This window comes from Betta splendens, chromosome 9, assembly GCF_900634795.4.
Source record: "Betta splendens chromosome 9, fBetSpl5.4, whole genome shotgun sequence".
Taxonomy (NCBI): Eukaryota; Metazoa; Chordata; class Actinopteri; order Anabantiformes; family Osphronemidae; genus Betta; species Betta splendens.
Genome location: NC_040889.2, coordinates 9539567 through 9556326, shown reverse-complemented (window position 1 = coordinate 9556326; position 16760 = coordinate 9539567). Strand labels below are relative to the sequence as shown.

Below are 16760 nucleotides of genomic sequence, written 5' to 3'. Positions count from 1 at the left end.
CAGCGCTTGTATGTGTGACCTCTGCTGCTTTCAACCACTTAGGGATATTTATCATTCCCCGCAATTTGCCGCTCCATGTGACGCAGGGAGTAAACTGCCAGAAACGGGATAAACAGACCCTGAGTGCGAAACGCGAAGGGGAGCGAAGAGGTTCGGAAAAATGTCAATGAGTTTATTAAAATAGGAATAATACAAAGGCAACAACGTCAGAAAGGTCTCATTAATGCAACATAGCAGCTGTTATAAAGTTTATATGTACAAATATAAACAGGACCAGGAAGTAAAAATACTTAATACTGTATATTTACAGAAAATTACAAGTTGTAATTTACAGAATGCACAAGACTATTTACACGAAGCAAAATTAAATAAGACTTCCACTGACAGGAGAGAAGTACAAGATCTATCACATTTTATATTATGGGATTGAACCTAAGGAAGCGTTGTAACCTTTGACCTGCTGCATATACAGACTGTTCATGGGGCGAGTGGCCTGTTTAAAGTGGATCACGCTGATTCTGGATTTAAACAGCGCCGATGGAGATGAACACGCGCGCTCTCCCGTGACTCATGCGCATTAAATAAATAGCTGCGATTACGTTGATCGATAGGTCGTCCTCTCTGCCGATTACCATAAATAAATATCCCTAACAGCTACATACAAGCGACTGTACCAGCCTCTTTAAATATTAAACACGATCTGAGTCCATGAGCATTCCGGGTCTATAAGACCTATAAAAGCTAACAGCACGGCAGCAACGCATTCAATAAATCTGCAGTTATGTACATAAGGAGTCGCTTTTCATGAAACAAGAAAAACATCTATAAAACATCCTACTGACCACACACAGCCCGCCAGGGGCCACAGGTCCCTCCTAACCCGAGACCAAACAGCCATATTGTACTTGGCATGGCCCGTCCCGCTCTCCCTCATGGTACGAGTTGTTAGCATAAGGTTAGGAGCGGTTAGCGGAGTCCCACTCAAACCCTCCCACGGGGTGGGCTGTGCAGCTACGACCGGCCGGGGGGGGGGCGTGGTCAGGCGCTGCAGTCAGCTGTTGGAGCACCGGAGGCGGGTCCGATTGGATCACTCAACGGCACCTGTGTCCATCCACGTCGCTCGGCACAAGCCAAATCCCAGTGCAGTCGCAGCCGGAGACTGGGGCCGGTCCATATTCAAGTATATTCCAGGAGATAATACTGAATCGCTGAAGTGTCTCTTTCATGGCTTCAGGAGTTCTGAACTTGTCGAGATCCTTTAAGATGCTGCTGATGTGCCCGAGACTGATTGGAGAGCGGCAGTATTAGGGCGGAGCATCTGGAGGAGCCTCGTCTGGTCTCGCCCCGCACAGCGCGGACCCCCGGCGTCCGGCGACGGGGCGGTCCCTCGCGGCAGCCGCTCTCAGTTCCTCTCGGCGCTGGGGTACAGCTTGAAGACCTTGTAGATCCACTCGGAGTAGAAGGCGACGTTGACGAAGAGCGCGGGCTGCGACGACGCGCACTTGGTCCTCTGGATGCTGACGCCGACGACGACCTTCCGCTCGTGCTCCTGGCAGACCAGGGGGCCGCCGTTGTCTTTCTGCGTGGAGAGGGCGGAGAGAAGCCATGAGGAGCCTGCTACGCGCTAGCGGACCCGCTAACTCACCGGCGAGCGGCCCTTACGTCGCACACGCCCTCCCCCCTCCTGCCTCCGGCGCATATCCTGCTGTCGCCGGCGTCGCCTTTGATCTGGGAGCACATGTCGTTGTCCACCATCGGCATGGTGACTCTGTTGAGAGCTTCACCGGTGGCTGCGCCTGAGAACAGAAGAATCAGTGATGATGGTGGATGACGGCTGCGCGACCCTAATGCGTGTAATGCGGTGTTGAGGCCCATACTTTTGGTTTCCCCCCATCCGTACATGGTGCAGTTGGTGCCTTCTGCTATGTGACACTCTTTTACCGGTAGGTGAATGGTAGAAGCGCCCTCAGACACAGGAGCAGGGCTAGAAAACACAACAACAGCAACTCAGCGCGCTGCTGAGAGGACGCCGTCTGCCCCGGAGTCGAGATCCCAGCAGAAACTCACTCTGCTAGTTTGAGCATGACCAGGTTGGACCCCTCGGGGCCACAGATCAGGCGGGAGATGTGCAGTCTGGGGTGGTTCGACGACTCGTTGAGGTGCCGCAGGCCGACCTGCACGCTGTAGTCCCGGAGGTCTGGAACACTGAGGACGAAACGACACGTCAAACGAGCGCCGCTAGAATTTGAATAAAGTCGAACGGCAAGAAAAGAAGCTCCTGGTGAACTCTGACTCACTGCAAAATAAACACTGCACCTCAAAAGCTGACCTGCTCCACATGTGCTATTTATTCCTACTGACATGAGGACGCTTTCATTGAAGCCACTGCTGCAGATGACAGAGATACTGCATAAATATATGTGGCTCCAACTCAACAACAGAAGCTAAACAGGCCTCCAGTCCAAACCATTTAGTTCCATATCGGAGGTCAGGTCACGCTTGAAATCACTTTCAGTACAGTAAAACCCGCAACTATGCTTTAAACTGAGCTTGAGAATGAAGGATGTAAGTTACCAGGAGGTGAAACACTGCTGGTCGGTCAGAACCCAGTCTTCTCTGATCAGGGATCCGCCGCACAGGTGAACGTTCCTGGGGAGACGATGGTCCCGGTGAATGGGAGCCACAGCACAGGTCAAAGCATTTGCACAAGCACCGGAGCAAAGGGACTCACTCTCTCTGGATGCTCACGACCCAGCTGCCGTCCGGGCCCCGCACTTGGTGACCTCCAACGATCCTGGTGTTTATGTGCACAAAGCATGAAATCCTGGGCCTGGCTTCAGCTGAACGGGTCCAAAAGAGAGAAGGCTATGTTTACCGAGGTGCAGGACAACCAGAGGAACCAGAAGAAGGAAAAGGAGAGACATGGGATGAGGAGAAGAAGCAGAACTCGGACTCACCGACGAGCTGAGGAGCCGCTGTGTCCGAGTCACCTGATAGAGGAAAGCAAAGCAAGGTGAGAATTTACAGCAGCAGGAATAAATCCACCCCCTGACCCCCTGCTGACACACGCACAGCACGAAAAAGACCCCGTTCTGCACTAAATGAAGACTTATCTCAGAATCTGGGCTCAGCAGGCGGCAAATGAATTTGCTCAAGAGAACTTCACGCAAGGCATGTTTCGCGTTACGGGGATCGGCCGCGCGGCCTTTTTGAAAGCGAGGCCGCTCAATGCGTCCCAGCTGAGAACGAGGCGAAAGGGAAATGCTGCCCGGCCGCTTGTGTGTTTGTCAAAAATAGAGAAGATGTCAGCGGAGACGTGCATCTGTTTGCCGTTTGGGCATCAAGCGCTGCTGTGGACGGACGAAACCGCAGCGCTGCAGCGTTTCAGCGTTTGAGCGTTTGAGTCAGAGCGGAGCGGAGCTGTTTACGCTGGGACGGGGCTGCCAGCGCTCCACCCGCATTACGTGTCTGCGTTTGGCGTAAACCTGCAGGATCTAAAGGACTCATCAGGGCGGATCGTGCTCGCGGTGATCACTCTTATCGGCGCATCTGGGACACGTCTACCTCGGGAACATTGCACAAACGGAACGCGAGCCGTACGAGAACCCGTCCACGTCCACTGACTCGTGGGCGAATGAAGCCCTGCACAAGCGTTGGGGCCTTTTAAAGCCAGCGACGCCTTCGGACGCGTGGACGGACACCTGCCGCCCGCGGCAATTAGCCAGGTGGCAACCTTGCGAAAAGGCACGGGGCTCCAGACTCCTTCGCCCCGCATTCCTCCCGTTTCACCGCTCCTACGCGCTGTACGCACGTTCGCTGGCAACAACAAGGCACGTTCTGATTTCAGAAACACGCCCTGAGGCGTTTTGATCCCACATGCGAGAAACCCGATTCGCCTGATGAGGACAAGACAGGCTAATAAACCCAGAGATTGCACCGTGTGCCGTGTTAATCAGCTGTTCTAATACGCTGACACTGCGAATGTGGGTCACGGAGGTTTTCTTATCTAAACATGCTGCAAGATGGTCTGAACAGTCAAACTTTTCCATGTGCGGAACCGATCACAGGCGTTGCATCACTCGCAGCCTGAAATAAGGCCCTGCTGATATTTACAGTCGCGCAGCTGCACGCGGGAGGAGACACTCACAGCGCTTCAGCCGGCAGTAGTCCCAGGCCAGGCGGCTGTTTGGGTTGGTGTAACACCAGGGGCCGTGCTTGTCCCGGTCCGGGTTGCGGCAGTAGTTCTTCTCCAGCCCGACGTGGGACACTGTGGAGTGAGAATCCCCACTGTAAAACACACAAATACAGACTCTCACGTTGCGTTTGTTATTTCGCACGTTGCATCTCATACGGATTCATATACGATCTCATTCTCTAAAAATACACAAGAGTCGTCGCACGCGTATTGAGCACAGAGTTGGGAGCCTGGAAAGTCTGACTTTCCTATAGTGCAATGGATCCTCCGACTGCACAGAGGCCTTAGAAGGAAACAGAGTTTTGTGGAGCGTGCTCATGGGAGTATGAAAGTATGCACTCTGAGCGTTTAGGAGGGCTCAGACCAGCAGGAGCCACATCCTCCACGATTTGCACCCGATTTAGAAGAATTCACCTCCAATCGCGTCTATGCCGAGCGTTCCACCTGGCTCTGCAGCAGTTACTTGGAATATTTTTCACGGATACTATGCATATCTGCAATCCCCATGACGGCGTGTGGACACACACACACACGCAGGCGAAAATAATTCTGGGCAATAAGCAACAATTTGTCAGGTGGTGAAGATAATTCCACTTCCCAGGAGAACGTTAAACAAGTCGCGGCTTCCAGGGGTTTCTCCTACGTTGAACTCTGACCTCCGACGGGGCAGACTCGCCGGCTGCAGTCAGTGCGAGGGAGCCGATTGGCTTTGATCTGCTTCTCTCAGAAAGCACTTCCTGGGGTCAGGGGTCGGCTCTGGAACATGTCCATCTGTCTGTGCCATTTTGGCTTTTAAAATTCCTGTAAATTAAGTCAGTCCAACAGCTTCAAGCTCGGATGGGAGCACCGCAGGGGCTTCTCCTCGTCAGTTAGATGAATAATAATTGGGCCCGGTGCTGACCCCTGAGGAACCCCCGGCTTCCTCTCGCTGTTTGTTTTCGCTGCTTAGCTTCATTCGTATGAAAGAGGGATTTTCACGAGGCGGCTGGAGCTAAGTTGTCAACAAACACTCATCAACCGAGCTGAAGAAGAATGTCACTCTGGTCCCTCCAGGAAACTTTTCCACCCAGCGGGGCCGACAGCACGACACGGACTCAGTGACTCCGGTACCTGTTTATGTGGTGCGACCAGTCGGCACAGGGAATCCCCGATCGGGTTGTGGACAGAGTGCCCCGGTACGTCTCTCCACCGTCTTCGTAGCACTCTGCAAGAAAAACACCGGGTTATTTTTAGACCAACTTACAATTTAGTAAACGCCAAAAGCAATCGTGGCAACCACCCATAGGTGAGCATCTTCAAATACCTCACTGACACAAGATTAATTAACATAATTACGTCAAAAAATATTTTTTCTTCTCTTGTGGTTTGAATCAATGGATTTTAGGATCCACCCAGTGTAAGTGGTTGTCAGGTGTAGTGTAAAGGAAAACGTCGTAAACAGAGTCAGAGGAGCTGTAGGAACTGACCCACTGGCTGCTTCCTTCACATGGGTGGTCTTCAATGCAAAGCAGGTAAACATGGGACATGACAGCGGGTGCTGCTGCCAAGCGCTGATGGGTTTTTTGTTTTTTTTTAGCTCTTCTATGAAACAACTGATAGGTTTGCACCCTGCCAAGCGGCCCAGTCCTACGGCAACGGCCACGGGGAGTGTCTGAGTAATTCCTCTTTGCACACAACGTGTCTTTTCAAGCCTTTGTAGTTCGGCGTTTCAATACCATCACTCACACGGTGACATCAGCCGACAAGCTCAATACCACACTTGTGTCCGCGGGGTGATTGTGTACCAGCGATTATCCTAGAAAGTGAAACACCCACTGCAGCCTAACTACTCGGTCGTGTTGTCTTTATGCTATGCAAAAAAAGAGAACACGAAAACAAGACGTTCTTGCCACTTGTTCTCCCCAGGAAGAACAACAACACAACCCAAAAACATCACGGAGATGACAACAGAAGGCTGGTATGTGACCCAGAAACCTGACACAGTCAACACGTCTTGTCCCGTGTTTCGCTGACTTGTGTAAACTAATCGTTATTGCAACTATTACAGGTTAGTCATGCAGGTGAGGTATCTGCTCTAACTGTCAGTTCCTAATGAACCTCACCTGTTGATTGCGTGGCATCAGCGTCACACCGGGGGATGTGGGTGCAGTTGGCCCTCCTCTGGTTGGGGTCTGTAGTGAAGCACCATGGGTAATCGGAGCCATCGGGGTTCCGGCAGTAGTTCTCTCTGAGGTCTCTGTAACACGCACACGGGCTACAATTTAAATGAGGGCGCGGGTGAGGATGCGCGCGAGCACGGGCGCGTCTACTCACTTGCACTTGAAGTTCTGGGGGAGGAACGAGTGGTTGTGGGGGAACTGGGCGTCCCAGCGCTGGCACGTCACGCCCTCCGGGGTGACGTTCATGGTGCCTCGGTAGCCGGCGCCCTTTCCGCGGACGCAGGACGTGGTGGCGTTGACGTCGGAGCGGCCGCTGGAGTCGGACTCTAGCACAGGAAGACAAACAGAGCTCAGGGCGGCGTTCGGAGAAGAAGAAAGGCCCAGAGACAGATGATCAGAAGCAGCAGGCCTCCCACTGAGAGCGCTGGGAACACTGGAGCCCTGGATTCCGCACATCCACAACAACATGCCTGACAGGACACACTGTTACAGGTTGCTGGAAGAAAGGCCCGGAGCCCGGCCCCATTTATTTACACGCCGTTGCCTCAACATTAAACAGCAGAGCTGCGTTTCTGGCGAAACTGTTTATTCCAGCCCGACCAAAGATATCACATCGAACCCCGTCGGGCTTGGGCAACTTCATCCGCCGGAAAACTATTCCAAACATCTTCCCGTGGAATTCCGCGTCTCAGCAGAGCAGGGATGGCGGCACACGGGGAACAAGCTCTCCCCGCCGGATTTCTGTCTCTGTTTCTTTAGCCTTTGACAAGTGAAATGGGAGAAGATGGAGGAGGAAAGGGAATGTTTTCAGACAGGAACGAGAAGGTGGGCGGAAGAGTGGGATTCTTTGGCTTGATGCATGCCAGTGTCTGTGTGCAGCGCACTACAGGTCAGTGGTTTTTATCTCTTCTAAAGGAAGGCACTGAGGCATCCACACATCTGGACAAATGCAGATCCTCCACCCTGGCTGTAAATCATAACGTGTACTGTAGAGTACACGCGTGCACGCGGGTCGTGCGCGTGGGAAAGTTTCTGTGTGCTTCCTCAAAGGTGTGACCTCCTTCTGACATCCATCCTTCTTCTGTTCCTCCTTTCTTTTATATGATGAATGAAGGCAAAGGTCATCCAATCTACACGTCCGTCAGGCTTCAAACACGTCTAGCGTAATAACATGATATAATTATTAAAAATGATCTCAAATCAGGAACACAGCCCATCTCCGTGGGGTGCGGAGACGTCACACGGCTTCCATGGACAACAACAGCAGCAGCAGCTTCAGTGCCCCTCAGCTTTCATTCTCCCCGTCTCTGAACATGGGAGCATCTGCAACAGTTTTGTTTCAACCCCAGTTTTTTTTTTCCAGTTTGTCCGGTGTTTACGCTACACTCTAACTTACAGGCGTTCTACTGTATGTGAGGCACCTCAGATTAGTCGTTCCTATTGTCATCTGCCACTTTATGGCCTCTTGTCATCTGTGCGTGGTCTCAGTAAAACACATCTTTGTCTCTGAGGTCAGCCCCCCCCCCCCTTTGCAAACAGCCTATTTACCCTTCCTTGTTGAGGTGGAAGGATGTGGAGCCAAGCACCACATTAAACACCCAGTCGGGTAAACAAAGGTCTTATGAGACTCTGCAGGAGACAGGGGGAGCGTTTTTACTCAGCCGACCCCAAAACCACCAAAGTCCTGTACATAACAACCCCCCGCCCCGCCGAACCACTTCAGGGAAGCACCGAACCGCAGCGTGTCTGAGGAAGACATCCTCAGCGCTGTGTAAAGATACGAAGGAGGCTCTGAGAAACACTAGCAACAGCCTTAAATCACAGTTAAACAACCATTCTGAGATTTCAGATTGGCCCTCACCACACAGAGTGATGTTGCAGTATTCCCATGGAGTTTTGGGATCCATGGTGAAGCACCAGGGACGGAGGCGATTATCCGGGTTGCGACAGTAGTTGTCCTTTAAGTCCTTGTCCTTATACCTTCAAAGACAGGCAGGAGAGAACAAGGAGCGGGGGACAGAGAGACGTTATCGCAGCTCAGGCCTGGAGCAGCTATTACTGTAATTTATGTAAGCGTTTGTCATGGGTGTGGAGCGCGTCGTCCGTGAGAAAGGCTAGCGGGCGATTATGGGCTTTGCAGCTTACCTCTTGGGCTGGAAGCGGTGCTTGTGCGGCCTCGCCGAGTCCCATCTCTGGCACTCCCTGCCGCCCTCCGTGTGGTCCACCTTCCCCCGGTAGTCCTCCCCGTTACAGGTCACACACGCGTCTGTCGACAGGACAACGCTCGGTCGGACTCAGCCTCATGGTGTGTAGACACACTGTGCTGCGCTGCGGCCCTACCTTCCGCACACTGCGGGATCCCGCACTCCTCGGCGCGCACGTTGGGGTCCGTGGTGTAGCACCACGGACCACCGGGGTCGTTGTTGGGATTCCGGCAGAAATTCTCCCGCAGGTCCTGCGTCGGATACCTGTCGGGATCAAACCTGCAAGGGAGCGGATGGGCACGGTTTAAAGTGTGAACCGAGGCCGTGAGCCGTGCAAATAAACCTGCTCTCTGCAGCAGCACAAAGGAATCTGAGCAGCACATTTCAAATGTTGGAATGATTAGGCGTCAAGGAGGTCCTTTGAACACCTTAAGAAGCCAATTTGTCTCTGTCAACTGCTACAACAGCATAATGAAAGGCTGTTCTATACAGTAACACTGTAAAAAAATGAGACCTGGCCTAAACACGTAAGGGATTTTGCAGGATCCCCGCACTAAATGGACAGTGTGTGAAATTTGTCTTCTGTCAGTGCAGGATGATGAAAAGCTGGCTCGTCAGCACCTCCCTGATGCTTTGCCCCAACACGGGGATGAGACGGGAGACGTTCGAGGTGCGGAGGACGGAAGGATGAAAAGAAGCAAGCCCAGCGACGGACTTAAAGTATAAAAAGGGAGCATGAGGAAGTGAGCAAAGACTGGAGGCTCAGCGCTCAATTTGTGATGTAAAAAGAGAAAACATGTGCAGGGAAGGAAAAAAAAAGCAGGAAAAGAACCAAAGTCCGCCCTCCCTTCAGCAGCTTGTCTGAACAATCCACCCCAGGCAATGACTCTTTTCTTGGGGGAGTCTGCTCCGCTCTCCCCTCCGTGCCCTGGGGCTTACGCAAGGCTTCTCCTCTAATGCACAACATCATTCAAGCCAGAGGCAGAAGAAATCTCCAGCGTCTGACTGAGCCGCATGGAGGAGGAGATAGAAGAGGGACAAACGTGGGAATGACACCGAATCCAGCGAGCTCAGTCGAACGCCATCGCTTCCTCCAAACCCCCAACTCACATCTGTTGTGTGTACTCACTTTTACCATCACACACAATATTACACGTCTACAAAGCAATTAAAAGGTCCCGCACGTTACAGGAAAGTGTTGCATGTGGTGAGAGTCTGTAAAAGGCCGCAGCCTGGGAGCAAGTTAGCCGTAATGATGTTGCGCTAACAGATGTTGGCCAGTTATTCATCTCGTTGCCAAAGCCTTCTCCCATCGGAGCCCCGGCAGACGCTACGCACACATGCCTCAGACCGGCCGGCCAGATCTGGGATATCAGCGGAGGTGAAATCTAGACCTGAAGTAGCCGCTGCGCTAGGTCCAGGAGCGCGCACCTGGCGGAACAAACGCGCTAACGCTGCAGCGCCGCGACATCCACGGGCATAAAGTATTCAGAGATTAAAGAGAGGGCTGACGGATCAGAGGGCGTAAATTCTCCTCTTTGGGAGCCTAGCGCAACAGGTGAGATTCAAAAACAATGACAGGAACAGTTGGAAGTTTTGGCAAATGGAAAAGTTGAGCATTCTGATCTTAAGCTTCAGGAAACGAATGGATGCAGGTTCGACTTAACCAAAGGATGTAGTAAAATAACACAATGCTGCTGTGTCATTCATTACTATTTGAGAACTGTCATTTTCTTTGTTCCTTCATTTTCCCATTACTTCCATCAGGCACTAAATATAGACAGGTGGAAGTCCCATTCCTGGACGGGAGCCTCCTGAGAAATGGCCCCTGCCCGCGGCGTCTGGTCGAGCGTGAACATAATCCTTAGCCTACGGCTCAAATGGAGCGTGGTTCATTACGGTGGTAATTCTCACTCAGCGGGACAGTCCCGCGTTAGGTAACCACACAGTGGCACTAAAGCTCCCTCACCTACGACTCCCTGCGACCCCCCGACGGCTAACAGCTGCCGACCAGCATCTGGAAGGGGGACGGGGCCCGCGTGTCAAATAAACAGTGACAAAAGCTTCCAAATGTGAAGCTCCCGGAAAGCCGAGGGAGGTTTTGGGGGGAGACGAAGGGGGAGACGAAGGGGGAGGCGGGCGTTTTAATTGTGGGGGACCACTGATCTGGTATTTTCCCTCAGCACGTCTCAGCCGGACAACACACAGAACAGACTTCAGTCTATAAATCTCCCGCGCTTGCTTTCTTTCATTGCGCCGTCTCACTAGGCACTTCTTCAAACTCTTAATACTCTCTCTCTCTCTCTCGGGCCCCCTCCTCCCCCCCAGGCTAAAATATCTCATGACTAATGAGCGCCGCTAATGAGATGCTGGCACCGGAGCGCTTCTGCCAAGTCACTGATGGAGCCCCGCTCGGGGACACACCTGACGCCCGTCGGGGGAGGACATCCTCGCGTGTGCTGAAAGAAATCCGACTTAACTCTGGATAAACGCTCAGGCGTCCCCCCCCCCCTCCCCCAACCCCCCGAGGTGCAGGAGGACGCTCCGCACGTCAATAAATAAAAGCGGCGGGGCCTGCGCAGCATCAGGCGCAGAGGGAGCGGGAGCGGAGCGGCCCCGGACGGCGGTGGAGGCGCTGAGGACGGGGAGACGCAGGCTTTGAAGGCTGCGGGAATGCGACGAGAGGAGGCGAGCGATTGAACCTCGCCGCCTCCCGAAAAACGAAAAAAAAAAACAAAAAAAAACACAGCGATCATTGCGCCGCGGAGAGCGACGCCTCGCTCTCGGGGCGACAGGCGATTCCTCCACACTCGCACAGACTTACGTGTGCTCATTGATGTTATTATCCGACCACGCTTGGCACGTGATGTTTGACCTGGTCCAGGACCTCCTCCCTCTGTAGTTGTCCTTGGTGCCGATGATGCACTCCCTTATATAATCTGAGCACGGGAGGGAGAGACAGGAGAAGCGTTTGAAGGCATCCATTCATGTCCTCGGTCCTAGTTTAAACAGCGTTTCAGCAATTAGACCTTATTTGAGCCGTGCGCTCGTCCACCTGAGGTGCATCTTCCCATGTATGGGCAGTGAGGCGTTTTACAGCATGTGTTGCAGCACATTCAGTTTGCGTGTTTATTCCCAGCAGACAACTCCCTGAAGTTCATTAAATGTCACCAGGCGGGAGTTTCTATAAAGTTTGCAGTAAATCCTAGAGTGTTAGAAGTGTTAGGTTCCCCGGCATGCCTTGGAAAAAACCCCTTTGCACCGCGACTGTAAACAATTAATTTTTTTTTTGTTTACACTTCACTCAAGTCTGCTGCGTGTTGTGCGTGCGACTCTCCCCGCCGGGGCCATTAAGCAGCAGACGGAGGGGAGAGAGAGAGAGGGGCTAAATGAAGGAGGCGAGGCCAGAGGCACAACCTGCGATCGTCAACAAACAAGCGGCCGGCCCGGACCCCCCCCAGCGAGCCGGGCGCTCGCGGAGGTTACCTTTTTTCTCGTACAGAGTGAAGTTGACGTTGGCCTGCTTCTGCACGCCGTGGGTGAACCGGTCGAAGGGAAGCAAGTGGCATTTCCTGTTGTGCCTCTGGAAGTTGAAGGCCCTGCGGAGAGAGGAGCAGGAATGACCCAGTGCAAAAAAGAAAAAAAACGTAAATAAATAAAAAAAGAGGAGGCGGAAGGAAGTGGAAACGCACCTGCAGCTGAAGTTCCGCTTCACCTTCTTGCACTTGCGGGCGCAGTGTTCCTGGGATCGGCTGTCCCGGACCAAGGGGGGCTGGGGACAGCCCGCGCAGACCAGCACGTGGTTCTCAGTCTTCTCATACCTTTGTAACGTCTGATGGGACTTTCTACAGCAACCTGCGACAAAGTGAGGACACAGATGCAGAGAAATCCAGGGAAATCCAGAGAATTGCCTCCCAACACTAAACCAGCGTTGGGAATGTTAATGCTTATTGGTTTCAGGGTCTATGAGCTCAGCTCCTTATGCCTGTTGGCATGTTAGCATCGCGCTAACTCGTTGTGCAACACGGCAAACGGGTCGAACCTGTCTCAGAGCCGCCAAGAACTTTCCTCATCGCTCCCGCTGCAGCTGCAGCGTCGTCAGAACTCCGACTGGAGCCTCCGATTGGTTAAAGCCCCAAAGCAGCCGAACCCAAACGGGTCTAGGGTCAGAGGCCAGGCCCTGAAAAGGCCCAGACGCCCCTCGGCAAACCCAGGGTGGCTGCTGGAGCGATGCGGCGGGTGTCGAAGTGCGGCGGCAGCCAAGAACACAGAATGAAGTCAATCCAGCTGATGTGCTTCGGAGATTTGATGCTCATGAAAAGCATATTTCATATTTTACTGCTTTCAAAAGAGCCAAGCGTCAGCTTTTACTACTTGATAGGATTTACTGCAGGACAGTTTATGTTATCGCTGATAAGTGTAATGCATATGTGGGATTCCTACAGAAAGTCGAAGTTGGTGTCACGTCATGAAAGTCGTATCCAACCCCTGCTGTACTTCTTGTACATGTACTTCAGGTTTTGGAGACTCAGACCAGGATGCATCAGAATTCCTGCGTCTTTAACAAGCGGAACATTTTGTTGAAGACCCATCAGGACAGGTTGTATTTCATTCTTCTTTTAATGCACTGGCCTAAGTTGAGATGTTTGTTTGCACATCAAAAGACGATTCCATCATTGCAAAGCCATAGCATCATGCGTAAGTGATCCAAGTGGGTTTAAAGCAGGACAAATCCATATTTTAGGCCTTTTACACAAATCGTTCATCGTTCATGTTTAACTGCTGGAAAATGTAAGTGTAGTTTCTGAAGGCCGAGGATATGATGTGCTACGAGCTGGGTTCAACTTGTTTTCTGTCTACACCTAAAACCAAGTGTGAGCTAAATGACAGGGGGAAATGTAATGCTACCGAGTTACAGCATCACGCCACGGTGCCAAGTTCCGACTCCAGACGCCGTGTGTGTACTTAGGATATTGTAAACTGGGGCGTTTAGAGGCTCCTCGTGGTTGAAAAGGCTTTTTTGGGGAGGACATGTTATTAATGTTTGGGCTCCACCGGACCACATCTGGCCCTCATCACAGTGTTGTTCCAGCCCTCATGTCTGGCCAGGCCGCTCAATTAGATTTCACTTAGTCTCTTCCTCTGCCTGCAGTCAGACAGCGGCTATCTCCAAATCCCAAGCATTTGTTGAAGTTGGAGATTATAATAAAAGGCACTCGGCGTAATCTCAAAAGCGGGAGACGTGGGATTTATTGAGAAGAGACAGCCATGGCTTCCAGGTACAGGTTTGAGTGTCTGCTTTAGCATAAGATGCGTAGGTGGGAAAGGTGAATGACCAACAGCGACCTTTCCCGGAGACTTCCACTTTGGTGCCCTTGAGCAAACATCCCAAGCGTCAGCACAAGTCAACCTTCCCACTGTTAAAACCCAAAAGCGGTTATTTTCTAATCGCTTCACTTCTCAGGAAGTGCAGGTAAAAGGTTGTAGACGATTATGTGAACGGCGGAGGTGTAGCAGGTTAAAGGGTGCGTCTGTGTCTGGGAATTAGGCAAAAATGACATCTGCTTCCGCGAGCATCCAGATGTTAGCCCCCCCCCCCCCCGCCACCCCGCACCCCCTTGACCTCCTATCGAAGTGGCACCTCCTATCGGGACGGTCGCGGCCTCCGTCGCGCAGTCAGCGCTCGTGCGGGTCCGTTTAACGAGCGTCGGTCGTGTGCGCGCCACGGGCTGCGCGACGAGATTAATCGCCGTCACGCAGCTCGAGTTGCGAGCGCTGGCGCGGCTCCCGCACAGGGTGCCTGTTATTGAAATGCCCAAATAGTTTTTGAATGAAAAGCGCGTTGGCACAGTTCGCACCTCGAGGCTGCCGGAGTCGCGCAGCTTCCTTATTCTGCAGAACCCTCACATGTTCGCTCTCTGCGTGCATCTCTCCTCGCTTCCCGAACGTTAACTGACACGACGCAGCTTCCAAGCGCATCAATAGGTTCTCAGAGGGAGGTGCGCGGCGATTGTTTAATAGGAGCAAGTGTTAAACGTTCGGTAACAGACTCTCCCCGATCTACGAAAATAGCCCGGGGCAGGTTGTCAAACCTCAATGAATAATAGTAATTTATCAACAAGCGGGTTGAAACAACAGCGCATGACGGGACTTGTGACAGAGTTCATCTAGTGTCAGCAACCTGTAATTAAACACTCACCAAGTTTACACTGACAAATACACGTGTGCATCAGAATGTTTTAAAGATGCCTTAAAATATGAGGAAGAAATTCATTAGATATCCATCATTTCCTTGACTTTCTTCCCGTCTCTGTTATTCTGGTTGTTCGCCACAGTGTGCAGTTACACAGGAAACTAATACAAATTTAATTGGAGATGAATAAATACTAATAAACCGCAGCAGACAAACTTGTCACACTCACCTGCGTTCATCATAGTGACCACGACGCAAACCACAGCCTGATAAATCCATGCGTTTGTCCTCATGGTTGGAAACGTGGGCTCGCTCGGGTTAGAATCCGACCTTCCGCTGCTTGAGTGAAGTCCAGAGCGGCCGATGACCAGCGCGAGACTCGCTCCTCTCACCCACGCGCCACTTCTCCGACAAACCCCTCGTCCTTGGTTCAACCCCCTTTTTCACTTGAGTTTGAGCTGCTCTCTATCAGCGGTCCTCCTGCCTGTCAAGTCCAACGGGATGCTTCCGATTGGCTTTTTCAAAATAAAACCAGGCGGGGACGTGGGCAGAAGTTCATATTGTTCTATTCAGTCACTAATAAATAAGTAATAAAATTAATTAAAACAAACGGACACAGTTCACCAATACTCTACAAACGTTTCCAATGAAATCCAAAGCCAAATATTTATATATTTTTTATAATTCCAAAACAGTCCCCGTCCCCCCAAGGCACCCAAGCGTGTGCGTGTCCCAACTTTTATTTTGAAAGTAACACAGCTGCAAGGATTCGTCCTGATGGAGGATTTGTTGTGGCATCGTCTATTAAGAGACGTCTCAGTTAAACGCTTTTTTTTGGCTGGGACCTGTAATCAGCTGCATAGAATCCGGGTTTAAGTCATTAGCCGGCACTATTTAGGGGCTGTCCAGAAAAGAGTTTCTCACTGAGGGTGTGTTGATTTATTGTTGTAAAAACACATGACTCAGTGACTTTTACTTGGCTTATTTTCAAATCACTAAACTTCTGTTAAAGACCTGTTAACACTTGTGCTTGGTATTCTCAAGTAAGACAGGTTGTTTTTTGTTAGATTCTTTAAATAATAATCAGCGGACGGTGCCAAAGCAAACACGGCACAAAGAATCACTGTTGGGCAGCGGTGGCGGCGTGACAGCGAGCTGACAATCATCAGGCGACGGCCTCCGCGCCTGCCTTTGCTTTGGCTCGGCTGAAAAGGCAGATGCGACTCTTCACATGTGGTGCCAAAGGCCGCTCGGCGCCCCGGCGGGTCCAGATCCTGCACCACGGCCCGATGACTGAGACCCACCTGATGACAGCTGGACCCACAGAACCCAAGGCGCTCCGCGTCTCCCGCACCGGCAACCGAAGACAAGGCGGCTCAGCGGTTCTCATGAAAGTCAAATGGTGACGAAGATGAAAAATATCTATCGGCCGCTCAGGGAATATTTGTCCTGTCCCGTGGAGAGAAAGTGGTATGAAGGAGAAACGGTGCCAGGAGTCTATTCAGGGCTCGTCCCATCACCACATCAGAGAGTGAGCCGAGACAACAACAGAGCAGTGTGTCAATTATGCAGAAATACAACCAATATCTGCATTGCGGGAGCAAAAGTGTGGGTTGTGCAGCACAGGGGCCTGTTCAGGTGGGGCACCTGGAAGTGATCCTCCTCAGGTACCAGGGCCCGAACCCCCTCGCTTGACAGGAAATCCACACTTCAGCCGTTAACGGGCGGCTGGCGTACAGCCTCCAGAGGGAGCGGGTCGGAGGGAAACGCCAGATGCCCGGTCCTCCCTCATTAGGACGAGCGCAGGTCACTGGATTTTCCCTTCCTTTGGTGGCTTTTCTTCTCTTTGGTCTGCGTGTGTGTGGAGCAGGTGTAGAGGCATGTGTGTGGAGGGGGGGGGGGGCATAGCTGCACTGTACACATCACACCCGCGGAACGTCAATCAGCGTCGACCTGCAGCCTCGCACCTCCTGAACTGCAGCGAGCGCCGTCCCGCGTGCTTCAGATGC

The 16760-nt window shown here is 52.1% G+C and overlaps 1 protein-coding gene across 2 annotated transcripts; it reads right to left on the bottom strand.

Moving 5' to 3' along the window:
• Window positions 1–155: 155 nt before the first annotated feature.
• Window positions 156–15257, bottom strand: hgfa (hepatocyte growth factor a). Of its 2 annotated transcripts, none has more exons than XM_029163734.3 (18): window positions 14981–15257; window positions 12251–12413; window positions 12045–12157; window positions 11383–11497; window positions 8695–8837; window positions 8500–8620; window positions 8216–8334; window positions 6509–6680; window positions 6298–6449; window positions 5306–5399; window positions 4148–4287; window positions 2958–2990; window positions 2732–2840; window positions 2575–2649; window positions 2068–2205; window positions 1878–1984; window positions 1663–1796; window positions 156–1579 (listed from the first exon to the last, which is right to left on the bottom strand). In XM_029163734.3, the coding sequence occupies exons 1-18, from the start codon at window positions 15042–15044 to the stop codon at window positions 1403–1405; spliced, it is 2169 nt and encodes a 722-aa protein (XP_029019567.1). In that variant the 5' UTR covers window positions 15045–15257; the 3' UTR covers window positions 156–1402. The 2 variants fall into 2 exon arrangements, with proteins under 2 accessions (XP_029019567.1, XP_029019568.1); XM_029163735.3 differs by having other exon boundaries at window positions 6298–6431; window positions 14981–15256.
• Window positions 15258–16760: the final 1503 nt, after the last annotated feature.

What these genes read in the sequence shown, in the direction of transcription:
- hgfa (XM_029163734.3), bottom strand. Translation starts at nt 15,044, where the DNA reads ATGAGGACAAACGCATGGATTTATCAGGCTGTGGTTTGCGTCGTGGTC. An exon ending in AAGCGGAACTTCAGCTGCAG is followed by an intron (nt 12,158 to 12,250) that starts GTGCGTTTCCAC and finishes CTCTCTCCGCAG; the next exon opens with GGCCTTCAACTTCCAGAGGC. An exon ending in CACTCTGTACGAGAAAAAAG is followed by an intron (nt 11,498 to 12,044) that starts GTAACCTCCGCG and finishes TCCCGTGCTCAG; the next exon opens with ATTATATAAGGGAGTGCATC.